General features: G+C 49.4%; 1 protein-coding gene across 2 annotated transcripts; it reads left to right on the top strand.

Annotated features, from left to right (window-relative positions):
* The first annotated feature begins 7,857 nt into the window (after positions 1-7,857).
* On the top strand, positions 7,858-15,340 carry S100B (S100 calcium binding protein B). Of its 2 annotated transcripts, none has more exons than XM_037830026.1 (3): positions 7,858-8,007; positions 11,619-11,757; positions 14,145-15,340. In XM_037830026.1, the coding sequence occupies exons 2-3, from the start codon at positions 11,620-11,622 to the stop codon at positions 14,283-14,285; spliced, it is 279 nt and encodes a 92-aa protein (XP_037685954.1). In that variant the 5' UTR covers positions 7,858-8,007; position 11,619; the 3' UTR covers positions 14,286-15,340. The 2 variants fall into 2 exon arrangements, with proteins under 2 accessions (XP_037685954.1, XP_037685965.1); XM_037830037.1 differs by lacking the exon at positions 7,858-8,007 and adding an exon at positions 9,434-9,589.
* Positions 15,341-20,894: the final 5,554 nt, after the last annotated feature.

Here is a 20,894-nt window from a genome sequence, read left to right as displayed (position 1 = left end):
CATGAGTTGTAATGGTTATTTCTAAATTCTGAGCTGATGAGTTGTTTGTGTATAACCTGGTCGGTTCATGTAACTTCGGGTATCTGTGTGACATCTGAGACTCAGAGCCTGAGTTTGGCAGCTATGAATGCCAGCATTAACCTGTTGAAGCTGAAAAAGAGAACAGACTTTATTTAGAGATATGAATAAAATGGACTTGGTTATGACTAAGGTAAACCAGACTAAAGCGAAATGGATGATACTGACTGTTTTAAAACTTTGGCTTCTGTGTGAGACCAAAGGAAGAGATGTTTATTTGGTGGAAAATCTATATTTTCTGTAGCACACTATATAATGTAACTTGTATGGTCAGTTTACTCAAACACCATAATTACATGGAACCTTGAATTAGGGTGAGAACTGGTTGGTTTGTACAGCTTAGCATGGCACCGTGATTCATCCGAGAGTAATTGGGCAGAGAATAAAGAGTATTTGAGGAACTGGGGAAAAATTGGAAGTATTAAACTTCCCCACCTGGGGAATTCCTTATATTCTCACAAACATTGGGGACTACCAATTTAGAAGGCCAATCCCTTGATCTTGGGGCTTTCCCTTATGAAGCTTTTTACTGCAAAAGAGATGCTAATTTTACTTATAGTTGTGCCTAAGAGTCACCCCAAGAGAACCTCTTTTGTTGCTCAGATGTGGGCTCTCTCTCTAAGCCAACATTGCAGGTGAACTCACTGCCTTCCCCCCTACATGGAACATGACTTCTAGGGTTATAAATCTCCCTGGCAACATGGGACATGACTCTTGAGGATGAGCTTGGACCCAGCAGTGTGGGATTGAGAAAGACTTCGGTACCAAAAGAGGGAAGAGAAATGAAACAAAATAAAGTTTAAGTGGCTGAAGGATTTCAAATAGAGTCAAGAGGTCACTCTGGAAGTTATTCTTATGAGTTATATAGATACCCCTTTTTAATTTTTAGTGTATTAGAGTGGCTAGAAGGAAATACCTGAAACTGTTGAACTGCAATCCAGTATCCTTGATTCTTGAAGATGACAATATAACTATATAGCTTATACAGGATGACTGTGCTTGTGAAAACCTTGTGGCCCACAGTCCCTTTATCTGGTGTATGGACAGATGAATAGAAAAAAGGAGGACAAAAAGTAAATGAATAATGGGAAGGGAAGGAGTATGAGATGTTTTGGGTGTTCTTTTCTACTTTTATTTTTATTTTTATTTCTTGGAGTAATGAAAATGTTCAAAAATTATTTGTGGTGATGAATGCACAACTATATGATGATACTGTGAACAACTGATTGTACACTTCGGATGATTTTATGGTATGTGACTATATCTCAATAAAATTGTATAAAAAGGCATTAGCCAGGCCAACAGCTGCATGTCATGTGCCAGGGCTATGCTGATTTTCTCCAGTAAAGACACTTCATCTGGCACAATGGCTGCAATTCGAATCAACCACAACTTGATGGTGTTCATGATAGTCCAGTCATTCTCCATAACCAGATGTAACTTCTGCACAGGCCACATTAGTGAGTTAAGTGGGGCTGTAGTAGGTATCATCACCCCTTCTTTTTCAGCTCTTTAATGGTGGCATTAATCTCTGAAATCCTCCCAAGGATGCAGTTTTGCTTCTGGTTTACTATCAAAGTAAGAACAGGACTTCCACTTATCTTTTCCTATTATAACAGCCGTACCCCCATATGTTGGAGTGCACACAAGGATATCCTGCCAGCGGCCAAGTGTGTCTTTTTCAATTACACATCCAGAAGCTGAAGAAATAACTGCAGGAGGGTGCGTGGACCAACTGGGTCCTCTGTGAGTCGGGACTCCACGTATCATCTCACCACCCCAAGTTACTTTGCCTAGTGGCCACTGCTCTGTTATGAGTACCCAGGAATTGGGGTCAATTCAGAGCCAGTGCCTATTAATCTCCAAAAGATCTAGGTATTTCCTATTCTCCATTGTACAGGCCTGTTAGCAAATGGCTGAAGGTCACTTTGAGAGCTGTGGAGGAAGTTTTATGCTGCATACATGTACTTCTGGGGGTTGTGCAGCCAACTTCTCTCATGGGATGTCACCTCTCCTCATTCAAGAGGTTCTGGGTCTGCCCTGACTCGGGTCTGAAAACTATGAGAAACGCTGATTCTCCACTGTGGTGATTCACGTCAGGTTTCTGGCTACCAGACCTAGTTTTTCCTATTGTGGAGATGAAGGGATCCTGGAGGTGGATGTTCCCGGGGACAAAGCTCTCTTTGGCAAGGCATTCTGACTCCTGCTATGCCCCTCTGCCCTTCAGGACTGATGTGCACACTACCTTGGATCTTATTAGGATCTACAATCCGATGATTCGCACTGAAATCAGTGAGCCAGTCTCAGTGGCAGCAACCCCATGGTCACACCTGGGTTACAGACCACAGAGCTTGGCCAGAGCGCAGGTGCCTCCTCAGTAAAGCACCCCTGACGCTTCAGTGAGTGGAGTATCCTTGCGGGAGGGCACTGAATGCGTCACGTGACTGATCCAGCCCAACACTGTATCTCTCCAAGCCTTTTAGCTCCCTCCTCCACATCAGTGAGTGTAGGCCACCAATGAAGTAATATTTCAGTCGACCGATCAGGTAAGCTCAGTGTCTATTCCAGCCGCACGAGCTAACCCATTAAATCTGGAATCTCTAGTAATCCACCCATATCAATGAATTTAGTTCTAGCTAGTGATATATTCCATCCTCCTTAGTATAACACTTTTGGAATCCATTCCCATGTATGTTCTCCAAGTTTCTGCTACTATATACTAGCAAAATCTTGCAATTCTTATGATGTGTAAGCTATTTCCTCTTGGGTCACAGTATGTACCTGCCCTCTGGAGCATGCTAAGATTCACCCAGGTTATGGGTCTAGTGGCAAAAGGTGGGGGTTGTGGTACCTCTTGAGGAAAATGAGCATCCCCTCTACAGGTATCTGCCCCAGGTGAGATGATCACAGGGATTTCCAGCAGAGGAAGGTTAGTCTCCTCCAACACCAGAGGGAAAGCTACTTCCAGTGGGAAAGGAGTCTCAGAATGACTTTGGGGAGTTTCAGATTTTCAGTTTCATCTAAGTGTGACCAGAAGTCCCCATTCCAAGTTTCAAAATCCCATTCTTTCCCAATCAACACTCTAGTTTTCTTGTAGGAAACTTGGCAAGACTGTGAATTCAACTGTGAATTTAGCAACTCATATAATTAGATTTTGTGTTTGGTTTTTCAGCAATATCAAGTCCTGTTTAGGGCCGGCATGGCGCTCTCTGGTCCTAGACTATGCCTTGAGCTTGTCGTTTGCTCTCTGTAAGCAATCAAGTGCACTAAAAAAAATCCATCCCATACCATGGTACTTATAATCATTACTTCCCTAATGGTCAAGAAGAGCAGCCACCCGGGCTCCCCTGGCACCCGCTTCCATCGGCACTTCATCACGATCCGCTAGCTCAGTTAATCATGTTACTAAATTCCCTGGAATGCTAGCATCCAGTTTTCTATTGGCAAGAAACTCACCCCTGCACTTCAGCCCAAGGACATGGCCAAATCGTTCCCAAAATTTCATCATTTGGAAGGAATTTCTTCCAATATCAATTCTGTGTCAGCCCCAGTACAATCAGGAGACAGAAACCACAAAGCAATTTACACAAGGCAGGGTTAATAAAAATAATTATTAAACTATGATAGGAGAGTAACTATAAACATGTGGAGAGAATTCTAAAGGGTACCCTAGGGCTAAGGGGGAGCACCCAGGGAAGGGTGAACTTGAACCCCAAGTGGAGTTCAGCCCTTGATGGAGAAGGTGTAGTCCCAGCCCCCCAGATGGCAGAGAAGTTTCCTGTGCCAGAGGTGGTCTACAGCCACTGGCAAACAGGAAATCTCTCAGGCCTTCAGGAGAGCTGAGGCTGGTAGACAGTTATGCTGAGGGAGCTGGGGCACAACCAAGGCAAGTGGTGTCGACATCAGGAAGGCCTTTGATGCTCAGGTGAGTCAAGGCTGGTGGGCAGGTGTGCGGAGGGGGTTGGCAAAGCCACCACAGGTGTGAGGTGTTGCCTTAGGAAGGTCATGGGAAGATGGCCTCTAGGCTCAGGGCTGAGGCACAGCGGTCCCGGATGACCTCGGGCACCTGCTCCACCACCCAACGGTGAAGCAGGAGACAGGGACAAAAGCAAAACTCCATCAGCCCAAACTGGAAAGAGAAGCCCCTTCCCCAGGCAAAGTCCTTCCAGTGGTGACGGTCCACCCTCACCACAGAGCAGCTACTGAAGGGTGAGCTTGCAGCTGAGTGGCACTAACTGAAACCGACACACCTATCCTTGTTTTTTTTACCCCCACACATTTACTGAACTTAAAGTAAGGAACCAAATAAAATAAACCAGAGTCCCCGCAGCGTCGGCCCCAGAGCGCCCGAGCGCAGCCCCGCTCAGCCTGTGTCCGTGGGCGGCTGGACCCGCGCCCTCCACGCGGCTGCAGCCCGCGGTGTGCGCTCCTAGCACCGGCTCCCCGCGGCCGCCCCGGGCGCCAGGCCCGGCTCGCAGGACACCGCGTTCACCAAGATCTTGGTGGGCGGCCTTCCCTGCCAGCCCCCGAGGCCTCGCTCGGGAAGTACTTCGAGGGCTTCGGGGACATCGAGGAGGCCGTGGTTTTCACCGACCGCAGACGGGCTTCGTGACCACGGCCCAGCAGGCTTGCAAAGACCCAACCCCGCCACCGACGGCCGCAAGGCCAACGTGAGCCTCCCCGGGCGCCGAGCGCGGAGTCCGCACCCGGCCTTGCCGTCTGCCTGCAGCGGCTGCACCCGCCTTGACCCAGCGCGGTGATCCCGGCCGCCCCGGGCCTCGCTCTGCTCTCCCGGCATCGATTCACCTGTCTCTGCAATCGGTGCCCGTGGCCCAGCCGCAGCCTCCACACGGCGACCCTCGCGCGCCCTTCCCAGGCCCCAGCCCCACTGTGGGCTCTGCGGAAACCGTGCGGCGTTCGGAGGTGCCTTACCCAAGGGAACCTGAGAAAGAGAAGCCCGCCGACCCCACCGCAGGAGCTGGGCGCCCCGCGCGCCCGCCTCTCCAAGTCCTCGCTCTGGGGCTCCAGGACCCCGGGGCGCCGGCCTCGAGGCGACGCCCGCGTTCCTTTCGGTCAAAGCACTGCGACTTTTTCGTATCGTAATTGTTTTGCTAGTAAGATGAGCGAAGCTTTCAGTGTGTTTTTTTTAAGAGGAGACTCCCGCCACCTAGAATCGAAAACCTGTTTTTGAATATGAGAGATTTCCTTTCGTCCACGGTCCGGCCCAAGGCGGCGATGACCGCATTTCTATAGCCCCCGGGGGTGGGCCTCAGTGGCCAGGGCCCCGCGTGTCCTGGTGACGCGGCCTCGGTGGGAGCAGGTGTGCGCCCCCCAGCAGATGCGACGCTGCTCCCCAAGTTCATCGCTGAGGCTCGTCCCCCGCCTCGCCCTGGCCCCCGCACCCCCCGTGGGAGGCGACAGGCTGGGGGTCGGGGCGCCGGGCTGTGTGCGGTGGAGGCCCAGCTCCCCCCTCGCGCCCTCTTTGCTGCCTGCCCCGGGCCAGCGCGGGCTGCGGTGGAGCACACGCCCCTACCGTGGGGGCTCAGTCACCGCGTCGGAGAGGCGCTCTAACTCCCGGTGAGGGGCCGCAGTAGGGCTGCGAGGAATCCAAGGGAGCCCCCACCCCAACCTGGAGGGGGAGATGCGGGGGGCTGAGATGCGGGGGTCGGCCTCCTCCAGGCGAGAGGCAGAGGGAAGCCGGGGCTGAGCTGAGCAGGGCGGGGTGCGGCGGGCGGCTGGGAACGGTCCTTCAGACCCCTCGGGGCGCGGGATGCCTCGGAGCTGACCCCCACACACTTTGTGCCACGCTGGGTACAGAGTCTAGCTCCAGAGAGTAGTTAAGTTTATACTACGTTTATTAGAATGTTCTGATTATATAAATAAAACTGGTTTTCTTCAAAGAAAATAAATAAATAAAATAAACTACTATATTCCAGGTCATGCCGGCAATAGCAACAGTGACCTCCACGGAGGGCTCAGTAAGAGCTTTGCAGGTGTCAGTCTCTTTTAATCTTCATAGCAACTGGTAAAGCCGTTTTCCTTGTTTTTTGTTTTTTGTTTTTCTTTTCCAGGGAAAGGAGAAGCTCAGCAAACCTGCAAGGCTCGTGGGTGGCGACTCGGTCAGTGAATAGGGGAGCTGGAATTTGAACCTAGTTCTCGCTGGTTACTAAGCCTATATTCAGACTGACAAGTAGCTTTTGAAATGTCAATGCTAAAATACTTCAGGGATCTTCAAATTTTCCATGATCACGTTTGTGCATCTTTGGGATGATTGACCAGATCAAAGAGCTCCGAGGCTCTGGTTGGGTGAGATGGGAGGACAGTGGGTGAGACGGGGGAACGGGGGGTGTGATGGGGGGACGGGGGGTGAGATTGGGGGACAGGGGTGAGATGGGGGATGGGGGGTGAGATGGGGGACAGGGGCTGTGATGGGGGGACGGGGGTGAGATGGGGGATGGGGGTGAGATGGGGGACGGGGGCTGTGATGGGGGGACGGGGGGTGAGATGGGGGGACGGGGGCTGTGATGGGGGATGAGGGGGTGAGATGGGGGTGAGATGGGGGACAGGGGCTGCGATGGGGGGACAGGGGCTGAGATGGGGGACAGGGGGTGAGATGGGAGGACAGGGGTGAGATGGAGGGATGGGGGCTGCGATGGGGGGACGGGGGGTGAGATGGGGGGACAGGGGTGAGATGGGGAGACAGGGGGTGAGATGGGAGGACGGGGGGTGAGATGGGGGACAGAGTTGTCTGGGGGTGAGATGGGGGACGGGGGCTGCGATGGGGGGACAGGGGGTGAGATGGGGGGATGGGGGCTGTGATGGGGGGACGGGGGGGTGAGATGGGGGACAGGGGTGAGATGGGGGGACGGGGGCTGCAATGGGGGACAGGGGGTGAGATGGGGGAATGGGGGCTGTGATGGGGGATGGGGGGTGAGATGGGGGTCGGGGGGGTGAGATGGGGGACAGGGGGTGAGATGGGGGACAGAGGTGTCTGGGGGTGAGATGGGGGACGGGGGCTGCAATGGGGGGATGGGGTGAGATGGGGGATGGGGGTGAGATGGGGGACGGGGGCTGCAATGGGGGGATGGGGTGAGATGGGGGATGGGGGTGAGATGGAGGACGGGGGTGGCTGGGGGTGAGGCCTTCGGTGGGGGACAGACCCTCTAGGCCTTGTCTTCAAAACAGTGTTTGGACGGGGCGTTTCCAAGGCACCTCCCAACTCCGACAGGCTATGACCTTTCACCCCAGGGTGAAGGCAGAGGCCTTGGGGTGCAACTGATGTGTACCCTCAACCATATAAAACAAGGATTTCCCTCAAAGTACGAAGTATCTGTTGTACCACTCGTTTAGTGGGGCCTCTGTGCAGAGCTGGGCTCAGTGACTTCTCCACGGCAGCCAGGCCTACCCCCAGCCAAGAAGCCGCCCCTGGCAAGTGCTGATGCCCACGGGCCTCACGCTGGCGAGAGGATGGCAGGGGAAGCTGGCGGACAAGAGAGGAACTCAGCAGCCTCTGCAGGAAACCAGCCCATAATCTGCTGCATTCAGCCTGTACTTGGAAGCTTCTTACACTTGGCTGTACATTTGCTTTGCTGAATCGATCAATCCATCTCTCTCTGCACTCCCCACCCTGTCTTTAGAGGAACACCCATATTCATGTGATAAATAAAACACAGCACAAAAAGCTGACTCCCCACTGCCTGCCCCAGGGCCCTCCTTCTCCCGTGGCCCTCGGCCCGGCCCCCCAGCGCAGAGGGCGGCTGGGGTCAGTGCGTCTCTGCAGCCGCCCCCGCGCCCCCGCCCCCGGCCCCCATTGGCTGCGGCTTCTGCGCGGGACTCGCCAGGGTCCCCGGGAGGGAGGGAGGGAGCCTGCCCGTCCGCACCGCTCCTGCCGCCGAGAACACCCGCAGCCGCAGCGACAGCAGCGAGGAGGTGAGAGGGGAGCCTCGGGGGGACGCCGCTCTGCGTCGGGGGTGCTGGGTGGAGGTGGGAGCTGATGGTGGCTGAAAGGGCCCCTGAGGCTAACGGCAGAATTATCAGAGGGCAAAGGCGTTACGTGCTTTGATCTTAACTTCATAGTCGAGCTGATTACTGCTTTGTGGACACTTGACCACGTCAACGCTAGGCTGCGAGCAGGCCTGCCTGTTTCGTGACCACAAGTCAGGGACACCTCAAGTACAGTGACTGAAGAGTGCTTGTGACATTTCCGCAGATATACTACAAATACTGCTGCTTCACTAAAGCCTCTGAAGAGCAGGGTCTGTGATCCTCCTGGGGCTGAGGAGGACGGAGCCCAGGACCCTAAACGTTTTACTCCCTCCTCTGGGTGCTACGTCCATGGGCGGGAAGTAACTGCTGCTTGGTTTTCCAGCTGCCCTCAGTTTGAAATGCCCGGGTGCATTCAGAAATTACATGACAACTGACAGACGCTTTACAAGTAAATTGTGAACCGGGTCAAAGCAATGAAGGTTTTTAGCTTTCTGCAGGCAGTGCTACAACTCCTCAAGGAGGTAGAGCTGCTGATTTGGAGTGGACCCTCACATTATGCGTAACATAATGTTAGGAGAAGTTGAAGCCCCAAACTTCTCGTTTCTAATATAAAAAGATTCATGCAGAATATTCACGAAATGGAGTGAGAAGGAAACATGGATATATGATTTCCATTCCTCCTAAAGAAAATCTTTAAATCATCAATGGTTTCTTAAGTCAAAGGGAAGAATTTAATACAAAACAAATAGAAAAAAAAATCAATGTTTAGTGTTAAGAAGAAAACTACATTTTATGGAGTTTTCTAATATATGGAATGCATGTTTTATGCCCTTTCCTTTTTAAAAATCTCATTAATCATATTTTACAGAAAAATGATTTATCCTCTTCCCCAAATCACCATGGACTTTTAAAACATTAGGATAATGCAAATGTTTCTTAGTTTTTTTTTTGTTTTGTTTCTGTAAAAAGATCAGTAATTGAAAATCTGAGCCCAGAAGATAAGTATGAAATGTTAAAGACTTTAATCCATCTGAATTGTTCTTTCTATATATGATTTATCTGATTTGTAGCAATTTAAAAAGAGAAAAATGCAGCCCAGCAATTATGAATAGAGTGACTTTGATGATCAAGCCAAGACAAAATAACCTCAATCCTGTTTCCTCTGCCAAGTGGAAGGGCCGAGGCCCTGGGGCGCGGTCAGGGATTAATCCCTGCTTCCTCCCATGTAGGCCACCCCTCTGACCTTGCCGGGCTCCAAGAGGAAGCACAGGTGAGCAGAGCATCAACTGCAAGCTGTTAGAATTAACGAGAAAGCCATAAGGCAACTAGGGACAAAATGAGGACCTAAAAATCAATAGCATTCCTTGATCAGCTTCCTGATCTTCCTGTAGCAAAGATCAAACCAAGACAACATAACTGCAATCCTGTTTCCTGTCAAGGATCAGAAGTCAATAAAATTTTAAACCTTTTATTGCAACTTATTTTTAAGAAGTGATATATTCAACACAGGAATGATCTTCTAATGGTGAGATATTATTTCATTTTATTTATGACTGCAAACATTCTTACTTGGTTTAATGAATAGAATACAAGCTCAAAAGTTGGTAAATTTCTCTGAGGTTATAGTTTTGGGAAACAATTGATAAGCCTGTATGAATAGTTCCTTTGTGTGCAGGCCATGCTGTGAGGTGATATGGTGTTAGTAAAGTAGGAAGTTTCTGACTTTGATATTTGCAGAGAAACTTAGCCCAGCACTTGTCCCAGTTATATTTGTGAATAACCCCCCATTTCCCCCATTCACTCAAAAGGACACTTTCATGAATACTAAATACTTGGGCTGGGTCTCAGCATCCTGCTGCATTCTATCTATTCCTGCAGGACCACATCCATTTAATCATACTACCTGCTCCAGTTTGCTGAAGCTGCTGTTATGCAAAATACCAGAAATGGATTGGCTTTTATAAAGGGGACTGTGAAGGTTACAAATTCACAGTCCTAAGGCCATAAAAGTGTCCAAACTAAGGCATCAACAAAAGGATACCGTCACTGAAGAATGGCCAATGGCATCCGGAACACCTCTGTCAGCTGGGAAGGCATGTGGCTGGTGTCTGCTGGTCCTTTGCTCCCAGGTTCTGGTTTCAAAGTGGCTTTCTCCAGAATGTCTCTGGGCTTCTGTCTCTCTGAGCTTCTCTCAGCTCTCTGCTTGGTTCTCCTCAGGCATTTCTCTCTAAGCATCTGGGAGTCCTTTCTTAGCTTTTCTGGGACAAACTCTGGGCTTCATCTCTTAGCTTAGCATCTCCAAATGTCCTTCTGTCTGCATCTGCTAGCAACATCTGGGTCTGTGTCAGCTCTTAGCTTTTTCTGGGGGCAAACTCTGGATCACATATCTCAGCTTCTCTTCAAAATGTCTCTCTCAGCTTCTCTTAAGCTCCTTCTCTCTGTGAGCTCTCTTAAAGGACTCCAGTGATCTAATTAAGACCCACCCAGAATGGGCAGGGGTCACACCTTCATGGAAATAATCTAATCAAAAAGTCCTACCCACAGTTGGTGGGTCACACTCCATGGAAACAACCTAATCAAAAGGTCCCACCTTAATCAAAAGACTAATAAGTTCTGCCCCCACAAGATTGCATTAGAGAACATGGCTTTTGTGGGTGACATAATAGATTCAAACCAGCATACTACCTTACAATACATTTTTGTTTCTAGTTGTTTCTAATAATAATAATAAGCATTTATTGTTTTGCAAAAAATTTGAGGCAAGTCTACTAGGTTTATTTTTCCAGATGAGTTTTACAGCTGTTTTTGGCCATATTCATCACCCACTGAAAAAATCCCATTGAGATTTTTATTAGAAATGATTTAAATTTATATATTAACTCAGGGGAAAGCAAGTTCTCACATTTTATTTTCCTTAGACTCTTATGGAAGGACCTGCATTTTTCTTGCTAAATTTGCTCTTGGATAATACATGTAGGCATCGCTGTGTGAATAGGCTTTCATTTCTACATTTTCCAGTTGTTTAATGATAGAATATAGGAATGCTATTGACTTTTGTGTCCTCATTCATTCCCCAGTCACCTTACAGCTTTCTTATTAATTCTAACAGCCTGCGGTTGATGTGCTGCTCACCTGCACCCTATCACTTCATCTTGGAGCCCTGCAAGGGCAGAGGGGTGGCCTGCCAGGCAGGAAGCAGAACTCAGTCCCTGCCCTTCTTCACTGTTCTGCCTTTGAGTTTCTGCTGAAGTTTCCCAATGGCCCAACCCAACCTGAGGCCAGAGTGCACGGGAACTTATTGATGTGGCCTACAGGGACAGAGAAGGAAGGGGAAGGGAGGAGAGTGAACCTAAGAGGCAGAAGGGGGGATGTGTCACTGCAAATTCCCAGATGCCCTCTGGGGCCACACTCACCAGCTCCAAGCCCAAAGGCTGAGTTGATCCAAAGATGGGTATCTATAGCTTCATCTGTGTAGACAATACACTAAATGTTTTGCATACAAGCAAACAAAGAAAAAGCATGAGAGAAGGCATTTTTCTTCTATGGACCCCTAGGATGTCGGAGCTGGAAAAGGCCATGGTGGCTCTCATTGATGTTTTCCATCAATATTCCGGGAAGGAGGGTGACAAGCACAAGCTGAAGAAATCTGAACTCAAGGAGCTCATCAATAATGAGCTTTCCCATTTTTTAGAGGTGAGTCTGGCTTTTCAAAGTCGATAATTTATCCATTGGTCTTTCCACTTATAAAACCACCTTGAAGACTTTCTTATCTGAGCTACCCTGAAGATGACACCAGTTCCTTCCAAACATTTATTTGCAAAAATGAGCTCCCATCATGGAGGCTGGAGCAGAGTGGCACCACTGTTTTCATTTTGCTGTCCTCTGTCTTGTGTATAGTAGGTACATCAAGGAAAAATTGCTGTCTCAAAGGCAAAAGTACAGATCTTAAATAATGCTGATCTTTTCCCTGAAAATCTAAGGATTTATAGTGATGATGGAAGAATGGGATGGAAAATAAAAGTTATAAGCCATAGTGAACATGAGAAAACTGTTAAAAATAGGCTCTTGTTTATGGGAAAAGGATATACTTTGGCTTTTGCTAGATGTTCAGCAGGCACCATGGTGATAAAGGATGCTGAGCATTTGCTTGGCAAACGTTTACTGGACACTGACTGTGTCTGGACAGCCAGAGACATGCACCCCGTTTAGGGGCCTCTGCCTTTAGGTGAGGAGCGCACAGTGGAGACACTCCTGCCTACAGGCGTCCCTCGTGAGCTCTGGGGACTTCACGGAAGGGACTTTGGAGTTTTGTCCCTTAACTTAGGAAGATGACTTCCCGTAGGCAGTTCGTGCTCTGGCATGCAGTGAAATTGTGTCCGGACACCTACTTTGAGGGACTCATTCCCCTACCCAGACTGTCTCCACTGCTGGCCAGTCAGCCACCCACCAAGCGTCCACTGCACTCCAGCCTCGCAGCGAGCTGTGATCCACCTGGTAGCTGACATTCCCTTAGTGCCCCAAACCCAGCTGGTTTACGTCATGCTCTGAGCCAGAGTGGGGTACTGGCAGTGTAGACAAGTGAGAGGTGTTTCCTGCCAGTGAGGAATTTCTTGGGTCACTGAAGAGACTAAACACACACAGGAGAAATGGCAGACAGTGGTCAGTGTGCTAGGGTCTGACCGAGCGCAAGTTCTGGGGGAGACACCAGGGCCCTGTTGCACAGCAATGGGGGGAGTCACCCTCCCAAGCCACCTGAGGCACCAGCGGCAAGGTCTCCGTGCTGTCTGGGGGGCTGGCTAACCACCCAACCACTCCATCACTGTGAGCAGCTCCACCAGAATGGAGGGAGCAGAGCCTGCAGGCTTGCTGGGGACCCCCAGTCTCAGGTTCTGGGCCTGGTTCTCTCAGGTCTTCAAGTTCAGAGCACAGCTGCCGTCCCGCACGCGTGATCAAGTCACCCAGTCCCACCAATTCTTCTTCTGTAAAAAGGATTATTGTGAAGATTAAATAAGTCAGCATTTGGCAAGTGCTTAAGACATACTAAAAGCTCAACAGGTGGTAGCTACTATCATTAATTATTGATTTTAAAACCCATGACAGGTGAGCATCCTGGAAACACAATTTATAAAAGATAAATAATTCATGGTAAGTGTACCAGGTAGCAAGCACATTTGTTGGCCTGGTTTTATCAAGGTAATATCAGTTTGGAGGCAAATCAATGTAATTGGAATTCATGCACTCCTCTCATCCACTTTTTAGCAGATGCTTACAGCTCCCACCCAACTTCCACAGGAGTCAGTCTCTTGTTTTTATTCCAGGCAGCCATTACACCTCAAAGTTGACTTCTTCAGGCCTAATCCTCTTGTCCTTGGATCTTCTATTTTGAACAATTTGCATTTATGCTCCTCTCCAGTGCCCAGGGCCCACATTCTCCCCACATCTCCCTTGTACCCCACTTGAGACTTCCTGCATCATTTAATAGCACACCATTCACTTGGAGTCAGGCAGGTCTGTCAGGGAAAGTCACGACACCTAGAAAGCCAAGCAATTAGGAATAGAACATAAGGAGTTAAATTTGGACCATGTCCCCTAGTTTATTTCAGCAATAAAGAAAACTTTCAACATTAAAATCCACTGGAACCCTTCATTATAGGGACTTGCACATACAGGAATACATAAAAACTTAGGAGGGACAAAAGTCCATGTTTTCTTGCAAAGCATTCGCATGTAACATGCTTAGGCTGATCTGGTTTGTATTCCTTTTTCCAGGTGTTTTCTTTAAGGCATAATTATAACGACCTGCAGTTTTTCAGATCTTGGTTGTTGCATTCAGTCTTTTTAAGTGGCCCAGGTCCCATGGGGCCTAAAGGAAGATGGAATAGAACAGCCCAGAACCCCAGACACTTCTGCCTGCCCAACAAGTACCCTGGTCACAGAAGAAATCTTTTCCGATGTTTTGTATTTTATATCTTAGGTTACTTCTGATAAACATTATAGGAGCCACCCTACTCTTAATCATGTTTTGATAGCCCTAAATTCCATTTAAAAGCAAGTTGGACAACTTCTCTTCTCTCTCTTAGGAAATCAAAGAGCAAGAGGTTGTGGATAAAGTCATGGAAACACTGGACAGTGATGGAGACGGCGAATATGACTTCCAGGAATTTATAGCCTTTGTTGCCATGGTTACCACTGCCTGCCATGAGTTCTTTGAACATGAGTGAAACAGACAAAGCAGCCAAACTGCTCCTGAAACAGAGATGAAGGTCATACAGGAAGCAGAGAGCAAGGGCTTGCAGGCTAGTAGCTGCTGAGCTTTCCAGACATGCCGTAGCTAATTAGGAAGCTTGATTTGCTTTGTGAATGAAAAAATGAAAACTTCTTTGTGAGGCTGTTTCCACGGGCCCACATCCTTTCTGCTGTCTTGTTAGGCAGACGCATAAGCTGACTGGTTCCAAGAACTCTTGGAAATAATCCTTTGGGAAAGTCAATGCCCAGTTATAAAGCATGTTCTGTACAGCCTGTGTGGCTGTGTAGAATTCTAACCCACAAAGAACAAAAATGACTACCAAAAATTACTCTGGGTTATTTGTGGTTTCCCTAAGGCTCTACCACACTTAAAAATACAAAGCCTTGTCCATCATCATTTGAAAAGGCTGCACTTCCTTAAATTTGCTCATTATCAGTGCAAATGAAACCTAAAACACCTACCCAAGAATATGGTGACATATTTCTTTCCCGATGATGAGTTACAATTACTGGGTAAATATCTAACCCTAACGGTTCTGGTGAAAAATATGCTTCATAAACCAAGTACTGACATTTTAACACTGAAAACTGAGCGTCAAAATTGTACACTCGGAATTCTGCTTCTGATAGGACGACACTTAGATGACTCTGTGGGACACGCAGGGCCGGGTCTTAGCTCTGCCGAGCTGGAGAAAGCAGCTGTGCGGCAGGAAGCTCCGTCCCGGGCCTGGGCGGCGGGCTACAAAGCGACCAAGGGCTGATCCCTCAGCCTCGGCGGTGCGGGGGCAGGGGCCGGCGCCGTGAGTGCAGTGAGTGCAGCTGCACAGCTTGACTGTATGTTTAGTATCCGTGAATCCAATAAACCAAGTTTCAAATGATTCAAATAATCAAGTTACAAACAATAAAAATCGCTTCCTGGAAAGTTCGAAACAACTTTACCCACCCCTTTTTCTTTTTTTTTGTTAAAGGCATAGACTTGGAAATTCTATTGCTTGCTTGCATTTGCATTAAATAAAAACAGCAACTGGAACAATTCTCCGCAGCCTTCAACCGCGAAATAAAAACAAACCCTGCACAGCCGTGAAGCGCAGTGAAAATCCCAAGTGGGACGCCGCGCCTCACCGCAGCTCACACGCTCCATTCCCCGAGGCCGGGCAAGACGCGCCGATTCGGCTTCCTCCGCCGGCCCCCGGGACCCCCACCCCGGACCCGGGACCCCCGAGACCCCGGGCACCCCCGGCCTCCCCCCGCCCCTCGGCGCCCGCAGTGCCCAGAGGGGACCCGTGATTGGTCCGGCGCAGTCACGTGCCCGCCCCCGGGGGGCCGGAGCATCCGACCGGAAGTGGGCCCCTGTCCCGAACGGAAGTGGGCGCTTGTCGCGACCGCGTGGTTTTCCCGCGTGGCCGGGTGGTTAACTCCGTGTTAAGAAAACTTCAGGGAGACGGTGCCCACTTGGTTAGAACAGGACCGGAATTAAAATAGCGGCATCCGGCGGTGCTGGCCGAGCTGCCGCCCCCAGAGTCCAGCCGGGTCAGCTCCGAGCCCTGGTGGCAGACGCGGGGCGGCCTTGTCCGGCCGGGAGACGCGCCTCCGGGCGGCAGCGCCCCGCAGAGGAGCCGGGGCTGACAGGCCCTCCCCGGAGGCAGCCCCTGCTGTGGTCACAGCAGCCCCAGGCCGGGACATTCCGGGGAGACAGGTCAGAGCTGCAAGGCGAGGCCCCCCGGGAAGAAGGCAGGGCCTCCCACGGTGCCGCACGGGTGGCCGGGTGGCGGGTGCGGCGCGGGCGGGGCGTCTGAAGCCTGAGGCCCAGCGTCCAGCTGGGAGAGCCGCTGGCCCGGGGGCTGGAGGGACTCGGGCCTGTGTACGGGGAAGTGGGGGGCGCCAGAAGGGTTTCTAGCAGGGGAGCTGACCCCTGGCCGAGCTTCTGTAAGAGCTCTGGAATTGGGTGAGGTGGGGATGGAAAGGGCAGGCGCAGAGAAGAACAACACGGGGTTGGGGGTCTCTGGGAGAAGAGTGGGGAAAGGAGGGCCCAGTGAGAACCACTCAGGAGGACTTGGCAGTGTGAGTGGACGTGGGGGCGACAGCAGGGCTCTGGCCCTCAGAAAGCCCAAGTGCTTGGTTTAATGCTCTGTTGTTGTTGTCTTGAAATCCTTAGTGAATTTTGGACAAGGAGCCCTGCAGATGAGCAGCCATGCCTGGGCACTGGGGTAGGGTGCACAGGAGGAGGGCCAGTTCTCCAGCCTTGATCACCACCGTCATGGTGGTCACATTCACAGACCGGGGTCCTCGGAGCTGCGGTTGCATCAAGATGAAGCTGACCTGGGGGTGGGGAGCAAGAGGACTTAGGAGGCTGGGGTAGGAGCTGTTGGGGAAAGGACCCAGGATGAGGTGCCTGTCCCCATGTGTCACCAACCCCCCTGCTCACCCTCTCTAGGTAACACATAGGCTGGGCTAGGTCACCTCCCGGAGCTGCCTCTAAAATTTTGGGAGAGAATTTAATTCTGGCCCAAAGTTCGGCAAGGATGCCGTACTTGCACAAACTGAGGATGGGTGGGATTTTGACAGGTGGTCATGGGGAGAAGGGACACCACCCAAGTGGGTGGTGGGCAGGAGTGGGGGACAGCATTCAAAGGGATGTATTCTGCAGCTTGGATAAAATGTGGACTGCAAGAAGGAATAAAGCTTTCCCTTAATTTCATTGAGCAGAACGTTAGTACAAGACAGACTGTCACCTCAGATGAACACATGGTGCTTCTTTGGGAAAGAGCTATTCAAGAGCCATTGGGCATCATTTAACATGCAATTGGGAAGGAAAAATAAAGAAAACTGCACAATCTCTCAGAGGTCGCTGTGTGATTGTCCTGGACATAGTGGGCTTGCTGTGACCTAAGGCTGGGCCCACCTCTTCACGTCTATCCAGCAAGCATTAGCTGGGCACCAATGGTGTGTGCAGAAAACTGACAGAGAAGATCCCATCTACCCCCACGGCATGCAGATGGGCACAGTGAGCAGGGGTCTGTGCCAGTTTGGATGTATTATGTACCCCCAAATGCCATTATCTTTGATGCAGTTTTGTGTGGGCAGGAAACGTGTTGGTGTTGATTGGGTTGGAGACTTTTGATTGGATGTTTCCATGGAAATGTGATCACTCAACTGTGGGTGAGATCTTTCATTGGATAATTTCCATGGAGGTGTGGCCCCGTCCATTCAGCATGGGTCTTGATTAGTTTACTGGAGCACTGTGTAAGCTCAGACAGAAGGAGCGAGCTTGCTACAGCCAAGAGGGACACGTTGAAGAATGCACAGGAGCTCAGAAGAGCTGCAGATGAGAGACAGTTTGAAGACAGCCATTGAAAGCAGACTTTTGCTCCAGAGAAGCCAAGAGAGGAGAAACGCCCCAAGAGCAACTAAGAGTGACATTTTTGAGGAACTGCAGCCTAGAGAGGAGCATTCTGAGAGAAAGCCATTTTGAAACCAGAACTCTGGAGCAGACAACCAGCCATGTGCCTTCCCAGCTAACAGGTTTTTTGGACACAATTGGCCATCTTCCAGTGAAGGTACCTGATTGTTGATGCCTTACCTTGGACACTTTATGGCCTTACGACTGTAACTTTGTAATCAGATAAACCCCCTTTATAAAAGCTGATCCGTTTCTGGTATTTTGCATTCTGGCAACATTAGCAAACTGGAACAGGGACCCTATGCTAGGGCAGGATAGTAAGTGGAAGGTGAATTAGACCTGGGTGGGACTGGTCAGCACCTCTGCCCTGCCCTCATCACCTCCAACACAAGGCGAGACATGTGAAAACAGGATGAAGCCAGACTGACCCTCTCTCCCCAGATAAGGAAAACAGGAATTCTGGAAAGGCAGGCACAGGGTGGGATCAAGGTTCTCAGGAAACAGTGAGCAAAAGCCTGGAAACAACCAGAACATCCATTACTGAGGGTGGGGTTCACTGTGGGTGGGGAGGCCCCCCTGGAAGGAGAAGGCTGTGGATGCTGAGGGGGCCTCCCACTTCCTCACGTCTTCACTCGTCCACCTGCCTCCATTCGGTAACTACGAGCACCCACTTGTGCCGTACCATGTTGTAGGTGTGTTCCCACCACCCAGAATTGACAAATACTAACAAGTGCTCATCTTCGTGTAGTCATGTTGTAATAAAAGAGAAAAACATTCAACATGAAGCTGAAATCTTTTGTCTCCCTCACTGTCCTTGGAGCCAACAGCACTAGGCATTCGGAGTCTGTTCTCAGGTGAGGAGGAACTGTTCGCCGCCGGCATTACAGTTCTCTCAGCTTGTATTGCCCTGTGAGGTCAGCTGTGTCCAGTCAGTGGGCATGTTGGGGAGGACTGCCACCTTGCTTCTTTCATGATGGACTCTTGGGCTGAAGTGATGGGCGTGATGCCAAGGCAGTAAGCCAGAAGTCCAGCGTGTTTGGATGGTGGTGCTGAAGACGAGTCCCTATCATGAATATGTTTCTAGTCCAGTGACAGAGTCACTGCCCTTTCCATGATGGAAGTGTTCGGTGTACTCTCCTGTTCGCAGGCAGCCAGCTGGCTCCCCACCCAGGCCTGGTGCCTTGTTGGGCACTCAGGGGCCTTCTCGTCAGCATTGGTAGTAGCTGGGTCAGCCTTGGAAGGAGAGCCCAGGGCTGAACTCTATTCCTGCTGCTGTGGCCAGTTTGTTCACGAGTCCAAAAAAGTAAGAGCCAGAGGTACTGGGGGAAGGACATGAGTCACCTCCACAGACGTGCCAACTTGCAGTTATTACTCTGAGCCTTCTCAGCAGTGGGAGTGTCACAGGGTAACATCTCCACTGAGGAACCTGATGATGAGGATGCTGACTCCTTCTTTCCGTGCTGCTCTCACAGACCACCTGAGGTTTTCTGTTCTGATGGTGAAGAACCAGTTATTCCTTCTGATACAGAAGCATATTAACAGAACTTTTACCCCAAAACACTCAAGTACAATTTCTAAAAAATGATAAAAAGTGGAAAGGCCTTACTATAATAACTGGGACAGATGATTCATATCTTTCAAGTCTTGTATTAGAAGATTTTACTGAAGAATAAACTAAAAAGTTAAAAAAAAAAAAAAAAAGAACTGTGAATATTCTCAAGGAAGCAGAAAGTCCCTCTCAACTTTCTTAGACATGGATAACATGTAATCACCCGGTCCTCTATGAAAGCAGGATGGGCTGCGGCTGTTACTTTAGTTATAGAGAAGTAAATAAAATGGCAAGGTTGAATACACTCCTCATCAAATGTATGTTTATCAATATGATGTAATGACTAAATTAATAATGGTGTAAAATGAGAAGACTATATTAACAAGTTAGAGACAAGTAATAGTAATCTCTTTTCTGATTTTTAGACTTTGTATAAATGGAAATGTGTTGTATTGCCCTTACAGAAGTCATAGCTTAATTAGTAGGAATATTTTTCGTAGAGTTTTACAGACATTCAAGGCTAAGTCTTAGATAAAGTTGTGGATACCCTCCTTTGATCTTGAACCAATCATGGGTCAAGACACTTCACTTCATAAGTCACTCGTGTTCACGATGCATCATTTAATGTAAAAATAGAATATGATTTGATTGAATGTAAATCAAAAGTGCTATAAATTCTCTGTAACTGAGACCCAGGAGAGCTCTCTGATCTCATGTCCAGCTGTGTTTGGAGGAGTGGGAGCTCCCAGAGTTGGTAACATATCAATTAATTTTAACATTGTAAACTTATTCCTTTTACTTTAAGTTCTCCTTTAGTAAAAATGTGTTGAAGTTGAATTCTTGTCTTGAGTGCTCTTTACTTTTAAACTATACTCTTAGTTGAGTGGGAGGTTACTTGATGAAGCCCAAACCCACTGAATCATGACCTGATAAGGCTCAGGCCTTTTCTAACAGAGATTACAGATTTGAGGTGTAAAGAGATGGACCTGTGACAGGGGCTCCTGGGTGAGCATTCATATGGAACACAGATGTTCTCCTAGTCTGTGTCCTTTCCAAGAGGCTCCTCCATGTCCCTGAGATACCAGCGGTAGTCCTCTAATCTTATTCCTTTCAAGGAATAAAAATAAGTGGATCTGTATATGTATATTTATGAAATTTATTATAGGAATTGGCTCACATGCCCATAGGGATTAGTGAGTGCCAATTGTGTAAGACAGGCTGCTAATTGGGAATGCTGATTGTGCCAGTTTGAATGTATTGTGTCCCCCAAATGCCATTATCTTTGTGGTCTTGTGTGGGGCAGACGTTTTTGGTGTTGGTTAGATTTGCTTGGAGTGTGCCCCACCCAGCTGTGGGCAATGATTCTGATGAGATGTTCTCATGGAGGCGTGGCCCCACCCATTCGGGGTGGGCCTTGATCGGTGGAGCTACATAAATGAGCTGACTCGGGGGGGAGGAAGAGACTGCAGCTGTGAGTGATGTTTTGAAGAGGAGCAAGCTTGCTAGAGAGGAACGTCCTGGGAGAAAGCCGTTTTGAGGCCGGAGCTTTGGAGCAGACGCCAGCTGCCTTCCTAGCTAACAGAGGTTTTCCGGAGGCCACTGGCCATCCTCCGGTGAGGGTACCCGATTGCTGAT

Source organism: Choloepus didactylus, chromosome 1 (genome assembly GCF_015220235.1).
Source record: "Choloepus didactylus isolate mChoDid1 chromosome 1, mChoDid1.pri, whole genome shotgun sequence".
NCBI lineage: Eukaryota > Metazoa > Chordata > Mammalia > Pilosa > Megalonychidae > Choloepus > Choloepus didactylus.
This window is presented reverse-complemented; position numbering and strand designations above follow the sequence as displayed.

Bases quoted from the DNA above. Each gene is read 5' to 3' on its own strand.
- S100B (XM_037830026.1), top strand. From the start codon at position 11,620: ATGTCGGAGCTGGAAAAGGCCATGGTGGCTCTCATTGATGTTTTCCAT. The intron at 11,758-14,144 runs GTGAGTCTGGCT...TCTCTCTCTTAG, and splicing joins AGCTTTCCCATTTTTTAGAG to GAAATCAAAGAGCAAGAGGT.